This window comes from Trematomus bernacchii, unplaced genomic scaffold, assembly GCF_902827165.1.
Source record: "Trematomus bernacchii unplaced genomic scaffold, fTreBer1.1, whole genome shotgun sequence".
NCBI lineage: Eukaryota > Metazoa > Chordata > Actinopteri > Perciformes > Nototheniidae > Trematomus > Trematomus bernacchii.
Window position 1 is genome coordinate 6311908 of NW_022987593.1, and position 19564 is coordinate 6331471.

At 39.1% G+C, this 19564-nt stretch overlaps 1 protein-coding gene across 1 annotated transcript in view; it reads right to left on the minus strand.

The window, feature by feature from the left end:
• Positions 1 to 18795, minus strand: part of tmem131l (transmembrane 131 like) — a 29613-nt gene extending 10818 nt beyond the window's left edge. Inside the window, 8 exon segments of the mRNA XM_034129553.1 lie at positions 916 to 993; positions 2414 to 2518; positions 4062 to 4178; positions 4307 to 4430; positions 7972 to 8043; positions 14152 to 14195; positions 17806 to 17870; positions 18602 to 18795. Of these exon segments, the coding sequence (XP_033985444.1) occupies positions 916 to 993; positions 2414 to 2518; positions 4062 to 4178; positions 4307 to 4430; positions 7972 to 8043; positions 14152 to 14195; positions 17806 to 17870; positions 18602 to 18725 (729 nt within the window). The 5' untranslated portion in view covers positions 18726 to 18795.
• Between the last annotated feature and the right edge of the window lie 769 nt (positions 18796 to 19564).

The window sequence follows — 19564 nt, forward strand, 5'->3', positions numbered from 1 at the left end:
TTAGTGTGAAATATTTTCTTAGCTGTGACTTCAGAGTAACCAGACACTTGCTGTTTATTGAGAGACAAAAACAACCGGGCTGTAACTCACTCCCACCCCCCACCCTGAGACTAACACCCTCTCGGAGCAGTGAGTAAATGGGCCCTTGACGACCTGAAGACAGATGCACTGCCTTGGTGCCACGCGGGCTTTAAGGAGGCAATAGCAAACCTAATCCATTGAAACCTAGCCCACTGTTAACTTCCTGTAAGGCTCATTTAATCTGAGAGCTTGAGCACTGAGCAAAGGCCAGTTCTCGATTATGTTAGCAAAGTCTGAGGAGCAGGTGATGATCTTGGAAATGAGCCAAAGGTCACAGCTGGGACCCTCGTGGAACACAACACCAGGACTATTTCAGTTTGCATCATTATGACTCTATAGTTGTATTTTCTTCAGCCTCCACTTGCATCATGTGTATTGCGCCACATGAGCAATGGGAGCCCTGTGTCAATTATAGTCTCTTGAGAAAGCAATTAAGGCTGGCAAGAGATCTCACCCTCCTCGGGGGTTCTGGAGGAAACAGAAGGTGCTCTGATGACAAGCCGGCTGTCTGTTTAAGTTTTAGACCAGCTAGCCTTCTGCTCAGAGGCGTGGGCGGGACGAGAGCAGTGAGAAACACTCACTACTACTCACTGAGTGGGAACAAGCTAAAAATGGCACAGGATCGCATATCACAAAAAATGCAGTATTTTGTGAAATGCTTTACTATGTACTTTTCCATTTTCCTCAAATTCAGCCATATGTTTTCCCCTCTTTCAGATTCAAGAATGTTTATTACCAAGATGAATTCAAAGACATACAAAAAAAAAATGTTTGTAGTTAAAAGACTGTAGGGAACATGTACACAGAGGGCAGACCTGTTCTTTAAAAAGTTACCTGAGCATTGTTGAACAAGCTCTTGGGTAAGCTGCACTCCACGAGTAGACCCAGTATAGTGATGTTGGAAGCATCTTCCTGCAGGAGAAACAGTAAAAGACCATGAAATCAGGGGCTGAAATTATTTTAGCATCATCACGTTAGGTGGTCACCCCTTTCTTTTTTAAAATGGCCTTTAATGATCACCGACTACTTCAAGGCCACACATGGCTGAACTCTAGTGGTGCTATCCATGCACTGCACATTAAAGAAATCAGTCTTTAAAGCAGCTGTGGTTGGTTTGGTCACCTCAAAAGCAAATTAAAAGAAGCAGGATAACATCTGCAGACACTGTGGTTGTTATTTGCTGTAATCTGTAAACATGTTTAAACCCGTGTCCAGGAAATGACTATGCTGATCATGGAGGAGCTTGCGGTAGGGGTGTATCTCAAGGATCTAACTATTCCAGAATGGTAAGTTGTAGATACAAAAAACGCCTCTGATTGAAGATGAATTACAGTATAATATTCAAATTCGACACAGTTAGCAATTTAGTTAATATATTGCGCTATCTGGTGACGTTTTATAGTAACACTTAGAAAGTCTGCAGTGGTGGAGACTTAAAAGCATTTCAGCCAATAACATATCACCACAAGGCCAATTCACTCTATATATGGTAAGTGATTATAAGGGCAGTCCTGTTGTGAGGTCTAGAAAAAAAAAAGGCTAAATCGGGTTGCGCTTTACATACACGCCTGTTTTTTAAAGAATTCAAAACTGAAAGTGAGACTTCCTCTTTTTTGAGCTTCTAATAGGCCCATACAATTCAATAACCCATCAAATGTATTTAGTTATTATAACTTAAAAGGTCCTTTATGGAACACATCACATGTGCAATATGAGGCTGACATAAGAAGGAAAAATAAAACTGACACAATAGGATTTTAGAGCAAGTGCACCAACTTGAGGATCATATGTTTACTGTATAGGTGTAGAACGTTTTTTGTTAAATATACTTTGAATAATGAAGAGCCAGCAGAGAGGAAACAGTCTGAATTCATCACAAGCAGCATTGCTAGCGATTATAGGAGCTTAAGTCTCTCTGCACTTGGCCAAGTTAACATTTTGCAACTGCCACCCCACTTCCTGTTGTGGAGGCGAAGTCTCCTTTCAGATAGCGTCTCACACATTTAAAGTTCTTCTGAAACCGTGCACTAATTTGTCATGCGTTTTTGGTGTTTCTGTATGGCTTTGAAACGTGTGCACAGATAATTTATTGTATATTATATTTTAAATGATACATTTGTAGTTATATTCTGCAAGCAAATATATTTATAAGCATGAGAAAAGCCATTGTTTTTGAAACATCCTGCATACTGACTGCACACATCACAAAGCCTCTGTGTGTTCTGTTTATCAGGGCTGGCAGGAAAAGGGAAATCAGCCGTTTCCAATGATGAGCTGTTACTCACTACTATGCATGCCCTGCACAAACAAACAGAAAGATCTAAATACATACCTGAGTTTGGGTCAGCTTAATGCTCTGGATGTGAGGGAATACTAGCAGACTGTCCTTTCTTTGGACAGACTTTAAAGAACCCCGGTGATCTCCCACACCAAAAACCTGGAAAAGGGAAATGGTTACGTTATTAAAAGGATCTTCAGGCCATGAGCATTATATTAAAGCTAGCTAGTGAACAAGCAACAAAGAAGTAGTGTCGTTAAGTTGGCCTGAACTTTATTTCTAGAACAGTTTGTAACATGTTAGCTGATGTTTTGCTAATCATAAATAAAGAAAAAGAAAGCAGGTTGGTAATTGTGTAACACAACGTTAGGGCGTAGCATTTCCGAACAAATTATTTAAATTGTTTGAATCTTGATGGAAAAATACAGGCAAAACACAAAAGAGGAGGGTGTATTTTACAGGTTATAAAATGCTACATGGCTTTAGAAAAATATTTAAATGATTGAGTTTTGCACACCGTTACACTACAACATTAACTGTGTTTAGTTGATATATTAATTTGATCTGCATTAATGCTGAATATAGAGTATATGGCAGACATTGAGCCCTAAAAGTATTTCTAGCTATTCAGTTAGCTGCTGTTGACCTTTATACTGTCATTAGCATGTGTCCCAGCATAGTACTGAGCACAGCATGTAATTAAAGCTACATAACAACGTATGTGGCACACATTTTATTGTACAGAAAAGGGAATGGAGGGAAATAGAATGACTGTACAATAAGTCAACAGATATGTATTCAGAAAAATTGATATCAACGGTTTGCGTTGCTTAAAAAAAAACCAAGGAAAACATGTACATGTCTTTGAGTCACGTGAAGGGAGTGGCACTGTCAGAAGCATTGCATGAGAGCCAGAGTGCCTGCGTGTCTGGGCGTGTGTGCTTGTCATTTATAAGCTACATGTGAGAAACACTGTGGTGCAAGTTTAATGTGAGATGGGCAAAAGTCACAACTACAACAACATACACATTTCAGGCATTTAGAGTAAATCTCAATATTATTATTTTTAGCTTTGGTTCCATTGTGGCCACATTTTGCCACAGAGGTCCAGTTTTCTTAGAGCTAACAACTTAACTGCTACTTCAAAACATGTAACAAATGTAAGTTTAGTTTTCTGCTAACCTGAGGCTGAAGCAAAGACATTTACATTACAATGTCCTGATAAAAGCTGTAAGAATAAACGCACCGGTTGTGTGAAAGCTTTTTTGCGTAGTGTACCAGTTTCACAGGGATGTGCTTGTAAAAATATTTACTTTATGGGCCCTGAATCATGCAATGTGAGATTATCTACGAGCAGGAACAATAGAGTTTCTGACTTGGTTTAAGAACAAACAAACATGGTGGATGGCAGCATTGTTCAGAGCAGCAGACCCAAACCAGAAGTCTGGTCTGATGCCATCATGGATCATAATGTTTTAGGAAACACAGTTTGATATGATTAAAGATTGTTTTACAGACTCTGTCATAGACAGTTAACACATTGTGGTTACACATCCAACATTTGTGTAACATTCACTTTACTATACATAGGCATAGCTGGGGAAAAATAAGGGTCATTTGTATCACGATGCGGGATTTCATCATAATCCCAACAGAACACGATCTGAGTATACACAGCTGGAAGTGTATTTATGGAACTGACCTGGTATGACAGGAGCCCATGGGCCGATGTGTTTATAAATAATGTGTTTTCTACATTGCCCTCCTCAGACGGGAGGAAAATGAGTTTAAAAGATGCCTTCCCTCGGGGTGGGATCACCTAGGACAGAGAGGAAAAAATGAGAAGTTATTTTAGCATTTTTCTAAAGAGAACAAGACACAATTATTCATACTACTTGTGAGTATACTGTGTAGTGCAGCTACTCAGGCGCACACGTAGACACTTACTCTTCTGTGAAAGAAAGGTATGTAAAAATGCCTGCTGGATGTAAACATCGACAGCAATGTCACAGGAACTTCCTGGCTGGGGTTGTGTATATATATGGTTTCAGCTCTTGGCAGCCCCAGCGGCCTGTAGAGACACACACAAGTTTCATAAATAACAGGCTCTCAACACAGCTTTTACCCATGGAGCCCGTGCAGGTATACACCAATCGTCTAAAGGCATCATATCGCTAATACACATTTTAATCATGAGGCATCTAAAGAGCCTCTATCAAAAATAAATAATTCTGCTGCTTATTAAATCGATCAAGACTGGAGTTGCTATTGTTGATGTTAAAAATGCGTCAGTTCTTCACAATTTCTATTAGTGCATTTAGGGTCAAACTGTTCATTTGACATGTTCTTACATTAGGAAATCAGCATTTATGACATGACTTTAAATTCAAAGTTTAGATAAAACACCAACAGGAATATTTCACAGTGTAATTTAAGAAGAAAACAAAAGCCCCTTTTATTTGTAGACGAGCACAACTTTGAAACAATCACATATCTTTTATAGAAAGGTAAGATTAAACTTCAATCCACTATGTGTCGTGAATAAGTAAAACCGCATGTTCAAATAAGGCAATAAGGAAGTGTATGAAAGCTTTTGGGTAACTTAATCGCAAAGATAATCTCTCTGGATTTAGCCACTTCTGATACATCATTTTACAATGACATGGCAACCTTTTCTTTTTTGCGACACCCAAACCAACAAATAAATAATCATCACATTTCGAATTGAATCAAGACACACACATTTCAGTTTATAGCCTTGCTTTCTTTTTTCAAAGATTTTTTGGGCCAGATTAGCCTTTATTGGAGATGACAGTGTTGAAAGGGGGAGACAGAAGGGATGACATGCGTACATGGTTCCAGGCCGGATTCGAACCTGGGTCCTCCGCATGGGAACCGAGTCCCTATACATGGGCCAGCTCTACCAGGTGAGCTATATGGTGGCCCTATAGCCTTGCTTTCTAGCTGCTTTGTTCTCACACCAGGGGTAACATGATAACAGGCCATTTCACAGCGTAATCATATTCATAAAGATGTTTTAATAACCGTGCTGACTGCGGCTGGATGTGAGGCTCTTTCATGTGGGCTATTTAACAAGTTTACTGGGTCTTAGAGAAAAGCTTGCATAATGCTAACTTTAAGCATGGCTTAATGTTATGATAGTTGCATTTCCTCAGATATACAGAGGGTAGCAACAATAACAGTTAACCTTTATAAAATATATTTCAAAAATAGCCCTCCCACAAATACTACCACTGAAGTTGTAGGTGTTAGTAGAGTGCGCCAGAGAGGTGCCGCTTCCCCTAACTTTATGAGGCAACGGTTTATGTTCCTGTTCTGAATTATACTGTAAAGTTGTTTGTGTTCACACTAATGATATGACCTTTTAAAGCGAATGGAATTTGTTAGTGAGGCTTTAAAAGTATTTGGCCTATTCAGCAAACAAATGATGACAAATTTAATTAAGTTACAATAAATTATCCTGTTGTGTTGTGGCTCAACCAGAACATAGAAACTGCACACATTGTTATTCTTCACTTCTTCTGCCCTTAACATGCATACTGAACTACATCATTATAAAAACATACAGAATATTGTGGAGGAAACCTTTTATGTTGATATCCAGATTTCCCTGAAAGAGGCCCAACACCCAACTTTGAAATACTTGGATAATTAAACCCTATGAACAGAGAGAATTGCTAAACATGTGGTCTATAAATGTTTCATGGACACTGCTGTCACAACACAAATTTGGCAGCACAGCAACGGAAACAATATTTGGAATGTTTAAACAAACTACCAGAAGTACTCGATGTTCTGGTTATTCTACGGGTTACTCCTTTAGTCTGTGAATAGTTTGGTAATAAAATGTTGATGAAATACTTGTATGCTCTCTCCTTCGAACAGTAAGGCCAATGTATCCTTTCCTCGTTAAATCTGGAAAAACGTATGTTGCATGATACTCAATATCTGTGTCTATATCCGCAATATGATATCGAGATGGTTTACTCTCACTGGAAAATGTTGACCTTGACTCTCTGGTTCTCCCTTCGGTCGATGCAGAGAGCGGGTCAACAGTCAGTTTGTTGTGCTTCAACAGAGGTGGACACAGTGAAACCCCAGCAGCACATGGAGTTTGGTTAAGGAGAAACCCTGATGTAATTAGTGCGGGTCAATGGTGGTCTGTATGCTCTCTATTGCTACTGTGCAGAGGAAGGAATACAGAGCGAGCATTTTACTGCGTTGTGTCATTTTGGGAATGGAATTGTGTACAAGTCATACAGTTTCACTTTTTAAACAATTATGTGTGGTTAAGGTCAGGAAACTAAATAGGCATTGTAGAGTGTAATAATCTGATATGACTCATCAAGTCAGCTAATTTATATAAAGACAGATGTGCACATTTAAGATTTAATTTCAATAACTTGTATGTCATGTATTGTGTTTTCAGTTGAGTACATCAACGTAAAAAAAATATTGCATTGTTGACATTTCCATTTAAGGTGTTCTGTCAAGCCTGTGCTGAGGCCTCTTTCACTTCCTGTCTGTGACAGTTTGACTTTCATTCAGGAAGTGAAACACATGCTGTTCCATACAATCAGCATGAGGAGATGGAGATAACAAGTGATTTCTAACTGAATCTTTCCAGACATCTACCTGGTAAAGTGGGCTTAGTAGGCAGAACATCCAAACACATTTTTGGACACTGGTAGAAAGAAGCTCTACCTAAAAACACCATAATGCAATCAGGAGGAGGTATTATCTGTATATAATCAATAATCATCAGCAGGCCAAGCATGCACGAACCGCTGAAGTGTTTCAGGTCATCTGCAGTTCATCTGGGCAATTTAACTTTAACCTTTCACAACGGTGTTTTTTTGACTTGCTTGGTTATCAGCTGAAATATTGTACATATTTTAATCTAGTTTTCTTTATTTGTATTTATCCATGATTTCCAATGAATTGAACATCTTCAGGATTCATTATTTCATACTTCTGGTGTAACTGAACAATATAATCAACACAGATCCCACAGAAAAAAGGAAACCACAAACTGACGTGTGGGATTTTGATCTCACATCAACTGCAAATTCCCTGTAGCCTCAAAATATTTACCCAGTGATATTAAACTCCTACATTCCAAATGTATTATACAAGAAACTGTAAAAATAGAAGCTGCTTGCGAGTGATTTATTTTAGCTAAAGCATCGGGGACTGCTGTCAACTGCAGCATTACGTCTGATATTCTCTGTGTTTTGGGAGTATGTAGGCAAACAGGGACGTTCCTAACCTCTGTGACGAGGGTCGACCTCTCCAGTATGTGTCTGGATGCTGGGAAACAGAGCTTACTGCCATACTTGGATATCCTGTCTGCTCTTAAAAGTTGAAGGCCCCCTGCTTTATGAAATATTGCCTTTCCTTTGTTGCATTCATCTCGCTCATCCTGCTCTCTCAGGTTAAATTGAGTCAGTGGAGTTTTCCACATCACTCAAGGCTGAGATGATGAAATGAAGTACACTTTGTAATTGGGCGTGTGATGAAAGGGTTTCACAATTTTCAGAACAGATTGAACAACATACATGTTAAGACATTTCATATTGAACAGTACTTACTGCGTCCCAAACTCCAACACTGGGGGCTGGAAATGCAAGGGCCTCCCATTCTCCCCTGAATATAGAGAGGAGCTGGAGGGAGGAGGAAAGGAAGAAGAGGAAAAGTAAAAAAGACTGCACATGAATCTCATAACATTCAAAATGTTAAGTATTAGAGGAAAAGATACAGTTGTTATTATTTAACTAATACTTTTGTACAAGAACACTTTTATGAATGTATAGTTAAAACTATCCTCCCCTAGGCTTGTTCCTAAAGCGCTCCCTTTCCAGCCTAACAAAAAAGACTATGATCATGCCGGCACATTAAATTAGATTAGATTTGAATAAAGACTTTGTGACACCTTTAGCTCTAGACTAGATTATGGCTAAAAAGACATAGCTGTAATTTATTTCATTTAACTACCAAGATAACTTTGGTAAAAAAATATATTAACGCTGGGCACACAGGTTATAGATTTTTAACTAAATGTGTTAAATGTAATATTGTGGTGAGTGGTGTAGCACGATGACAAGTTGACAACACATACACCGGTTCTCATTTAAATGGCAAACCACCATGAACCGGCAACAAGCAGATCTGCCAGAAGACAGAACATTTTCAAAGATATAAGCCAACGTGGTAAAAGGGCAGGATACACCAATGCTCGGTACAATGATTTGTCCTACTTTAGACCATATGCACTATAAACAGCACGGTGACCACTCTTAAAAAAAACATACAGGTTGAGAAAGGGGCTTATATTTAATAAGTTATGAGTTGAATGTACGTAACCCTCAGATGGCAGACATTCATGCCATATAAAAGCTGTAGACCGCCGTAGCAGTTACGTAAACAGTCTTCAATATGTTGCTTTGCAGAGTATGTACAGAAAGCCAAAAAAAAAGCAACCAACCACAAGTCGGGTAAAACAGGAAGCTCTCTCCAGCAGCTACTTTTGGAGCTCTGCTGTGTTTTTATTGGTGGCTGTGTGTGTGACATCCTGTGCTGAGAAAGGGTGCCTTGAAGCAGGCAAGTGTGTGTGTGTGTGTGTGTGTGTGTGTGTGTGTGTGTGTGTGTGTGTGTGTGTGTGTGTGTGTGTGTGTGTGTGTGTGTGTGTGTGTGTGTGTGTGTGTGTGTGTGTGTGTGTGTGTGTGTGTGTGTGTGTGTGTGTGTGTGTGTGTGTGTGTGTGTGTGTGTGTGTGTGTGTGTGTGAGCAAGACTGGACTCAGTTGACAGAAGTCTCACACAGCTGATGACCAACAGAAGCAAGCCAGTGGAAGAACTACAGCTCAAGACTCTGCCTGTGTTAACATGAATAACCTGTTTATGATCTGGTTATTGGAGGATCCCGTTTATGTGTTTGCACATGTAGACGCCATACTCCAAGATAAGCCCTTGTCATAAGCCCTTACCCTGTTTATGAGAAATCCCAAATATGGGAGTTGGAGTACTAAAAAAGAAAAACACATTAAACTAAAAGTGTAAACGTTTAATTTATCAGACTTTCTGAACAATGCGTTTCGCATACCATGTTAAGCATTCCGTAACGCAAATGCACAACATACAGTCTTGCAAGATGGCATGATTTTCAAAACACATGAGCACATCAGCAATAAAGTGTTTCATAAGAAATATAAAGCTGGCCAACACACTTTTACACAACACATATACCTTGATAAGTCTGTGTTATACCTCACCCTACGCTGACATACAACATAAATATTGATGATGGCCTGTATGTTCGTCATCAAAAATCACATGTGCCTTTGTCTCAAACAACTACATTAGATTAATCCTGCAGAGCACTTTACAGTTTCTAGCATATAAACGAATGCTGACACATTGTCCCGCTGCTGGGACACATCCAATAAAGCAACTGCTAATAACTGTAAGTAAGTAGCTGTGGGATTTGTAAGACTCTAAAGCTAAAATCATTAATCCGTTATTGGACTATGCAGAAACACTAGGACACCCTGTGAAGCTGCTTGAACATTGCGGGAGAAAACAGGGCAGTGCTTTTTGGACTTCAAAGACAACAAACATGCACGCATAACATGGACAAATACAGTACACAAGGTTATATAATACATTTAAATGTTCTGAGCGGGTATTCTCCTTCTCTAATTTTCATTTACAAACTTGTAGTGCTGGTATCTATTCATTTTCACTCAAATAAACATCCCTAAACATAAAACCTTTAGTATTTATTATATAAAATACGAAATACTTCAGCCAGCCCAGGAACAATGTAGGGTATCAGATGGATCTCAGTTTAGTCTGTTGACAGTGTTGACTGCCACCGTTGACAGAAAGGTCAGAGTGTTGAACAGACTTCTGTTTTGGTTAATGTGGTTAGTTATTAACAGGACAGTGTATCTAGTCTACTGCTAGGAGAAAAGAAAAAAAACAAGCTTGAGAAAATGTACTGTTGAAACCAATTGGACGAATCAAGCTCAATTTATTATGTAAGATTCTTTAAAATCCCAAAATTCAAACTAGGGGGGGGGGTGTAGATTTCATAAGAACAGTTCATTCTGCAGACACAAAGCTAGAAATGCCAACAAAGTAAACGTACTAACCACCTGTGCCAAAGCACTACTTGAGCTGGATCACTCTCTGAATAGCAGTTCAGGCTCAAGTCAATTTAAAAAGAGGCAAAGAAAAAGGAATCGACAAAACTGAAAAGACCAGCCTGAACACTCCAAGCAACCCTTTAGCTTCCTTTGGCCAATCGAATAGCTTTAGTGCAACAAGCATCAAGATAAGAAAAAAAAGGGCTCAGTCATAAACAATTTACTTCAGGCTCAACTAAATGAGAACACTTATCTACAATTGGAATAGAAGCTTGAAAAACACAAAGATACCAACGACCTCCAAGACGTTTCCTTTGCAGATACAAATGTTACGATGATAGATGTCTATTGGCAGCAACGGGTTATGAACAACTGGGATGCAACTTGGTAGAATATTGGCCACAGAAAGGGAAACAAAAAGTACCCCCAACTCTAAAATACCCCATGTTGTCACTGGACACCCACCCACTACAATTCAGACTGCTGCAGAAACAGGTGAGTATTCAGTGTCTTGCTTGTTTGCTGTCATAGGATCTCAGAGATAAGCCTTATTTATTAAGGGACTTTCTTTTTTCATTAAACAACATTGATGTTAAAAGGGTTGCATTAATGTTTCTGCCTTGTACTATTCACACACACCCACTTTTGTACTGGTCATAGCCATTCATTCACCTGCCCTTAAGCCCTGAACTGTCAGACTCCCTCATGGTTTAACAACTGTGAAATTAATATTTCACTTTCTTTCCCACGGCTGCCCATGATAAGAAATGCAATTCTACAACACAAAGACCAGATCAGAGAGCTGGCAGTGGCGTTTGACTTGATATCAGGGGCACTCTATACTCATTACAATACACGTGCTTCCCTTTCATGGTCTACCAGTTCTTATAGTTTGTTAATTCTTAACTTTCCAACCATTTTAGTTGAAGAATTGAATGTGAAGGGAAAATGAGTCTGCCTTTGCAGAGTGGTATTGTGTGAGACAGTTGATAAAGATCTGGCAATGTTGTTAGCCGTCAGCAGTTCCAACATCACATTTATCAGCCAATTATCTAAATTAAAAAGGAGATTATTACCGTGAGCAGCACTAAAAGAAAACGTACACTATACAACGCTGACTAATGCGAGTGTAAAACTACTTTTCTTCTATATCCGAAAGCTAGATAAAAAGCAAAGTGTAAAACTGTGTGTGCTGTGTTCTCTTAAATGGTTAGGTGTCATATTTCTGTGCTTCTTTAAAAAAGGTGGAGAAGGGAATTGACCTTCTCATATGTTTTAGTAACTCAGTTTTCTCTGAATTCAACAGCAGCAGGCTTCACAGAAAAACTCAGCCTCAACAAGCATGCCACTGAGCTGTAGTCCAAGGGTTCTGTCCACAGCCACAGTACAAAAATAACAAGTTATGTTTGGCGCTATTTGATCCCCTGGATCTAACTCAAATAAAGCCAGTGTTAGCAGTGAGCTCAGCCATGCTGCAGGGGAGAGGTTAGGACCAGGGGAGAGGTTAGGACCAGGGGAGAGTGTAGGTCAACTGGTGTTCACAAGCAACAAGGAAACAATAAGAGTAACATGGAAATCAAAAACACATGTGCCACAGTGTGGACACTATGCCCAGGAAGATATTCTCTATATCAACAGATTAACGGGGCAAAGACATTATTGTAGTGGAGATTAAAGTGAGAAACAGCTCAGACAGTTTGACATAGACTGGACTCAGACAGAGATATCATTAACCTCTCTATCTGCAGCCCTCTTTGCTCTCTAGGCTGGGGGAGAGTGATGGCAGGCCTGCCAAGCGGCTGATAACCCCGACACGAGAGGCCTCAACGCGCTGGAGGTCTCCGGGTCAAACAGCACTATCGAGCCTCCTTTGCCGCTAACCTCCCTAGACTTAAAAATAGCAATATTCCCACACTGTTCAGCAACAGTCAGTTGCATGTGAACCAGATGAACTTTATATCAAGACCGAAAGCCTTTGAATCTAGAGTAGCACTACAGCGGTAGGTGGCACTTTCATAAAGGAGACATACAAAATGTCACAATTGAAGAAGGAAAGATCTACATATCCTAAGACTGGTAAACAACACATTTGTTAACTCTGCACCACAAGTTTGAAATGCATTCTTTCTGTTAAATGTGTATCCTCAAAGCTAAAGTAAAGATACTTTATTATTTCATTCAGACTTGTTATGACAGGATGTGTGTGAGCATTTATCATGTTGGCTTGTTGTTGCCACACCTGCTACATACTATCATGCTGGATTATGTACTATAAAAGGCATTGCAATAACCCAGTAATAAAAAAGGTATCATTAAAATCCTGCAGGGCAATACAAACAACTTGCACAGACAAGTTAGCCAAACTTTGTGTATTTTTTCCAGGTAAAAGCTTCTATGCCAGGAGCAAATGTAGGACGGGCTGGGCTCTTTACGTTACTGGCATTGCTTCTCTCAAAACATAATCAAGAGGCAGAAGCAAGCACAAATGCTAGAGTATATAGGACTTTATAAAACTGTTCGTCAGGGAGGCTGTGGCTCAGTGGCTAGTGTGCTGGACTTGGAATCAGGGGGTAGCAAGTTCGAACCCCACTGCAGTCAGCATGTCGTTGTGTCCCTGGGCAAGACACTTCACCCCAAGTTGCTCCTGTGGGGATTGTCCACAGTACTGAATGTATGCAAGTCGCTTTGGATAAAAGCGTCTAACAAATGACATGTAATAATGTAATGTTCATTCAGTATCGATAAGAAGGATAAACAAGCCAATATATCACTGTTTCATGATATTGAATTGGTGTTTTTCCAGCATTTTCCAGACAATTTTCTGGGAGAAGAAATACAGCTGGGAAAGACAGACCTACTCTGCTTTTTCTTTCAAGGAGTTCTAAAATTAGTCAGGAATTTGGTTCTGTGCCTCTGTAACACACGCCCCCGAAAACTCTCTCCGTCACACACCCCCTCACTCACCAACATAAACAACACTGCCTGCATACAGGGGGAGACTTTTTAAAGCGTTTTAGGAAAACGGCAGTGCTATTAAACTGAAACCACACCTCATCATTTGTCCGTGTGAATGCAAAAACCCGTCGCCCTACAATTACAGTTTAATTCTGCGTATCAAATAAACCATTTAAAAGAGCTTTACTTTAATTTGTAGTTTGTTGAATGTGTTCACATCTCTATACATACCAAACCATGTTTCTCTGGTGATGGTAGGTTTGTTTTTCCATTTGGTTGATCACAAACCCAACCCACGCTGTTGCCCTGCTTTCATTCTGTGTCTTACAGTATAATTCTACTCTATACTATACACAGAAAAAACACTCCAGTATGATGCAATCTGTAAGCTGTATGGTTTGGGGTTTGTTGGTCATTATGTGGCTTGGTGGAAAGTCTCTACATATTCCCAAGTGCCATTCATGAACAGGTGGAAACCTTTCATTATCTCCATACAGCAGGTTCTTTTAAACAGCTGAGAGAAATTGTGTCTTTGTCTGACCGATGTTTGAACTAGCAAAGTGAGATGGTTTAAAGGTCTACTACACCTTGTCACCTAGAGCTGCTGTCATGAATGTGTTTAGTGTACTGCATTTCAAAAGTGTGAAAAATCATAGAAGAAAACCAGCTTACCTGTCTTCCAATGGAAGACCGTCTTTTAGTCGTTCCTTATCCACCTGAAAATGAAATAAAAATACACTTTAGTCAATATGGTCAAAACAGCAAACTGCAACCTATTTATTCCACATTGACACTGTGGCCTAGAAATAACCGCATCAAGAGGCTCTGTGGGAGGCAAGATTGTGGGTATGCCAAACTGCCTTCTGGGTACTATGATTTACATAACAAGAGGTTTGATGCCAGTAATACAACATGAATTCCTCTGGTACATTTCTATCTACATCTGTATTTCAGTTCATGTCAAAAGGGTTTTTTTTTGCTTCAAATGTTATTTCACTGTAAAAAAAACTGTGTTGTAGCTACATACAGGATTACTGAATGAATACAGCCTCTCTGAAGATCAGCTAATTTAACAAAAAATAGTTGTAATGATAATCAGGCTAGATAATGTTGATATGAGTGGTAATTGTATCTTCTACATATTACGCCATTTCTAATTGTTGCGTGGTAGGATTGGAATAGTTCCCTAAACTATCTGTACAACGATACTACATAGGTTTAAAATGAGCGGAGGCAAGGGACAGGAGAAAATTAAAAATGTCTTTCCATGTATTTTATATGTTTGTGTTATGTGTTATGTGTAACGTTGCTGCCTTCTTGGCCAGGTCAGCATTGAAAATGAGATTTTATCTCAATGCTTTTATCTGGTTAAATAAAGGTTAAATACAAATAAAAATTACTTTGTAGTACTAACAATGCTTTTTTCCAGAGCACAGCCATCTATCCAGACATTCAAACACACAAATACACATCACACAAATCATGAAGACTTGAATTATTGGGAATATCAAGTTACGCAGAACCATGTGTACACATAAAACTATTGCCTAAACAGATTACACTGTGCATGTCAACATACTGCATGTACCAAGTTTAGGGACATTTGACCAGCAATGCACTCTGTAGTTTATTTACAACTGACTGAGCATTAGTACAATGGAGTGGCTTGGATAAAACCCAGATTTGTGTGATAAAAGGGTGTAATCTTTTCTGCAGTTCCATGACTAAACAAAGCCAGCCTGCAAAATGAGACTCAGTAGGCTACTGCATTAAAGCCATAAACAATGATCATAAACATAGGGTGTTCAATTCAATTTCTACTGACAAGGATTACTAAATAACTTAATTAAAATGACAACAAAGCAGTTCTAACAGCAGAACAAACGATGTTAAATACAGTGCAGTGGGTTATGTGCACCATGCATGGCCTACAGAGATAAGCTGTGGTCTCTTCAAACGCAGAACATACAGTTTCCATAGGAACAAGCGGGGGCAACATCAGGGCTTCGTGATGATACTGATTTGTCAACCAGTAAAAATTATGGATTGTTTCTACGGAGATAGCAGCGGACCCTTCATTGTTGCCGGTTATATTAAGCCATTGCAGGTAATTCTGTATATCAAAGATAATGGTTTATGCAGTATTGGATTCTTTTTCATAAATGTGAAATGGTATCATCAGACATTCATTCACCTAATAAGACAGATCTAATTACAGTTTCTCAAGCACAGTACACACGATAATTTATCCTATAATGGATAGTACGATTTAAAAAATAAACGTATTCTCGCTATAATCTGTTGTTTAACTTGGCCAAAGTTACAGGTTACAGCTTGAAAAGTCCCAACTGATGGTATGCTTGTGTTATTCTGTATCATATCCTGCAATGCCTCCAGCACCTTTAAAGCTTGGCTAGGTAATGGCTTAAGTGACTGAGACAAAACAGATTTTTCAGCTGATTAAGCACAACAATGACAGAACACATGCTGTTGGCAGGTGAACCATTACAGAACAAGGGGTATTCAAATGGATGCAGGGATTTAAAACATGTGATAATGTTTTGTATCCTAAACACAATAGGCAGTTGAAACCTTAAGTAATCTAACAATCACTAGGACTGGAGGGCACCTATTTATACTTGCATTCAATCCAAACACATGATCCTTATATAAATCCAAAACACAAGTCACCGTTTACAAAATAGTAAGAGGTATGAGGTGAAGATTGAAACAATTACATGCTCTAGTTTTGCACACAATATCTGCTTGAGTATGATCTCTGCTTCCTACATTTTTACAACGTACTGTGGCACATGATGCTGTATTTCCTGCCTCAAGACTTCAATGTGCCTGTAGCAACATACATTACGCTACTTATCCAGCTGACCACCAGCAGCACTGGGAAACAGATAAAAGACATCCATGTCATGCTCTATTTCACATGGCCTATGTAACTGAGACAGTCAGTCCATTCACTGCTGCCTATCTAAACATGACACCTAACAATGTCAACAACATCTACCAATTGGTCTGCGATGTAGAGATGAATGGAAAAAAAACACTGACATACCCTACCTATCCCCTTTATTAAAACCATCGTAAATCTTTAATCCATCCAACATACTCTCTAAGACATGTCTTCAACTCTGAATCATCACCTTTTGGGTTATCTCTCGTCTGGGCATGTCTATGGTAATTACGGCAGTGTACATATTGCAAAATAAGTATTTCAAATACTTTGCGAAACATACCAACAACATCAAAATATGATTTTTCTGAAAGGCTAACCTGCTTTAATTTAATTTATATAATTGTGTAATTTAACAAAAGGACCTCACATTCATCTTCAACAAAAACAAAGACTTCACTAAATAGTCAACTCTTTGGTGTAAATGTATATATGTTTTCCCTTATTATCAAAAGCAACCAAATGAGCAACTCTATTGCATTCTGTTTACCAAAGACTGCGGAAATGCCACACCCCCCTCAGGTAGAACTTTTTTTTTTTTTTAAAGGCAATCCTACTTTTATTTAATTATCAACTATAACAAAAGCATGTACCATTCATCATTAACAAAACACAGACTTTACTAAATAGTCAAATCTATGCTGTGAATGCATCTGCTTATTTTCAACGCAACCAAAGGATCAACTCTATTGCCATCCGTTTACAAAAGACAGCAGTAAATGCCACACCCCCCTCAGGTAACATGACAGTCAGCTGGTGACCTCATGACAGGTTATCACTTATCACTCAACTCTTTGTTTGCTCAAATTACATAATCATCACACCAGTCACTTGAAAATCATAAGGAAATTGTAACACAGATCCTATAAAAAAAACCTCAACTAAAAGCATCATATACAGACTACAAAGGTAGGAAGTAATATTTAAGTAGTGTGAAGGAAGTAACTGCCAAGTAGAACAAAGACTGTCTCGCTGCTAACATGCTCTCAGTGTGTACTAGTGACTGAACTCCACAATGGACACTATGTACAAAAGAAAATAAGGAGGAGCCACATGGCAGGTGGCCTCCCGCTCTGAGTTAATTTTATAGTTAAACAGTGGATATTAGTTCGATAACTACCAAACTTGCACAATAGTATAGCATTATAGTCGTTTAGGGTCAATTACAATTCCTCACATAACAAATGAATATGTACAACTCAACTAGCTGCAAATTGGAGCCAAACACAATAGGGGTGCACTACCCACACGTGCTCATGCATCATGCTTCATTTTTTGGGGGTGATCTGTGTTTTGCATACAGATGCTCTCAATAATCTTCCACAGTAAACACACAGCAATAATAATAAGATGAGTACCTGAAGTTGGAAGAAGGGGTCTGCTTCCTCTGGTTGCCAGACCTCGACCACGCTGGTGGACAGACCTTTGTGGAAGCAAAGAAATAAAATCATCAGTGAGGTGTAGGTTTGGAAATGGGGCAACATGTACAATGCAAACCACTGCGGATGCATTATGTTTAAACAGTACAACCGCAAACTGGCAGACGACGTGATAAAATACTGGTAAATAAAAAAAACTGAAGAGGCGTGGATGATAACCCCACAGACAAGTGAAGAAATTACTTCGCCTCGGCAGGCTCACAAAGGCTGTTTGCTAGCTGTATCATTAGCAGAACGGTTAGCTCGGTTGCTAACGAACTTGGAAAACATCTCTGCTGCTGCTGCAGTACAGAAGGCTATTTACCCGTGTATGGTTATATAATTCAGCAATATGTAGCTTTATTGCAGAGTCACCATTACCCACTAAGTGCCCTGTTTAAGACCTGATAATAGGTGACTTCCCTGTCTGAACAAGTTATCATTTCGTTTAACCAAACAGCAACGGGAACTGGCAGCTAGCATGAACTAGCAGGCTGACAAAACATTAGCTCTGCCAGGGAAAATAAAAATCATAATAAGCTTACTTAAAAAAAAAATTCCGCACATCTTATTATTATAAGATGTGTAGATAATAAAGCTTGTAATCCATACCCAGTGTATTAGTTACTGACAAGTCAGTCTAGCTAAATTAACGATTTTACATTTTTTCTTCATTTTCTGCCACGGTCGTTTGAACGTTACACCCCCGAAGAGGAGAATAAAGGTGAGCACAAACCTTGCAGCTGAGCCCCTCCGTGCTGTACGCAGAGTAAAAGTAATTGTAGTATTCCTAATAGTATATTGATCCATGTTTTCCTGTGACAGTGGCTGCCTTGTTTGAAGTCCTGAAGCCCCGCCATGCTGCCCTCTCAGCTAGCAGCCTACTTGTGTGTTTCGCTGCGTTGGTCTTTCTTTCTCTTGCTGGAGAGCAGAGCAGCAGCAGCAGCAGCAGCAGCAGAGCTCCCTCCCTCCGTCCCTCCCCGCTGCTCACACACACATTGAGCAGAGAAGACACACCACCACCACTGACACACCAGCAACACCACTGACACCAGCAACAAGACTGTTTACGTGTCTGTTGCTGAAGGTAAAACGAAAGAAATGCGAAGATATACATGTGCACAAACACGGAGTGATGGAGGGTTACTAAAAGCCACAAATGTGAGGTTCTTATTATACTTAGTATTTTTTCGTGCTACTTGATACTTCTAAACCAGCATATTTCATATGCGAATAATGCACTTTTCGCATATTTCATATGCGAATAATGCACTTTTCACTCTTGCAGGTGCACTTTAACACAATTAAATGAGTAATCTTAGATACGTGTATAATTAACTTGTGTATTTGCTTCTCATGCTACTTCTTACTTCTACTCCACATTTTGGAGGGAAATGTTGCACTGTTGAAATTGTTGGTTACTTTTTACATTACAAAAGCAAGAAATTATTTTATGATATAATTCAGCTCTAGAATAATAATGTAACTTAGTACTTTTATTCAAGTACTGCATTTAAGCACACTTGAGATTCTTACTTTAGTATTTCCATCTCATGCTACTTTACAGTATACTCCTACTCCACCACATTTTGGAGGGAGATTTTTTTTTTTTAAAGTGAAAGTATAGCATTAGCTTCAAAATATATTCAAATTGACATTAATACAAGTACATGTTATTAAATGTATATAACGTTATATA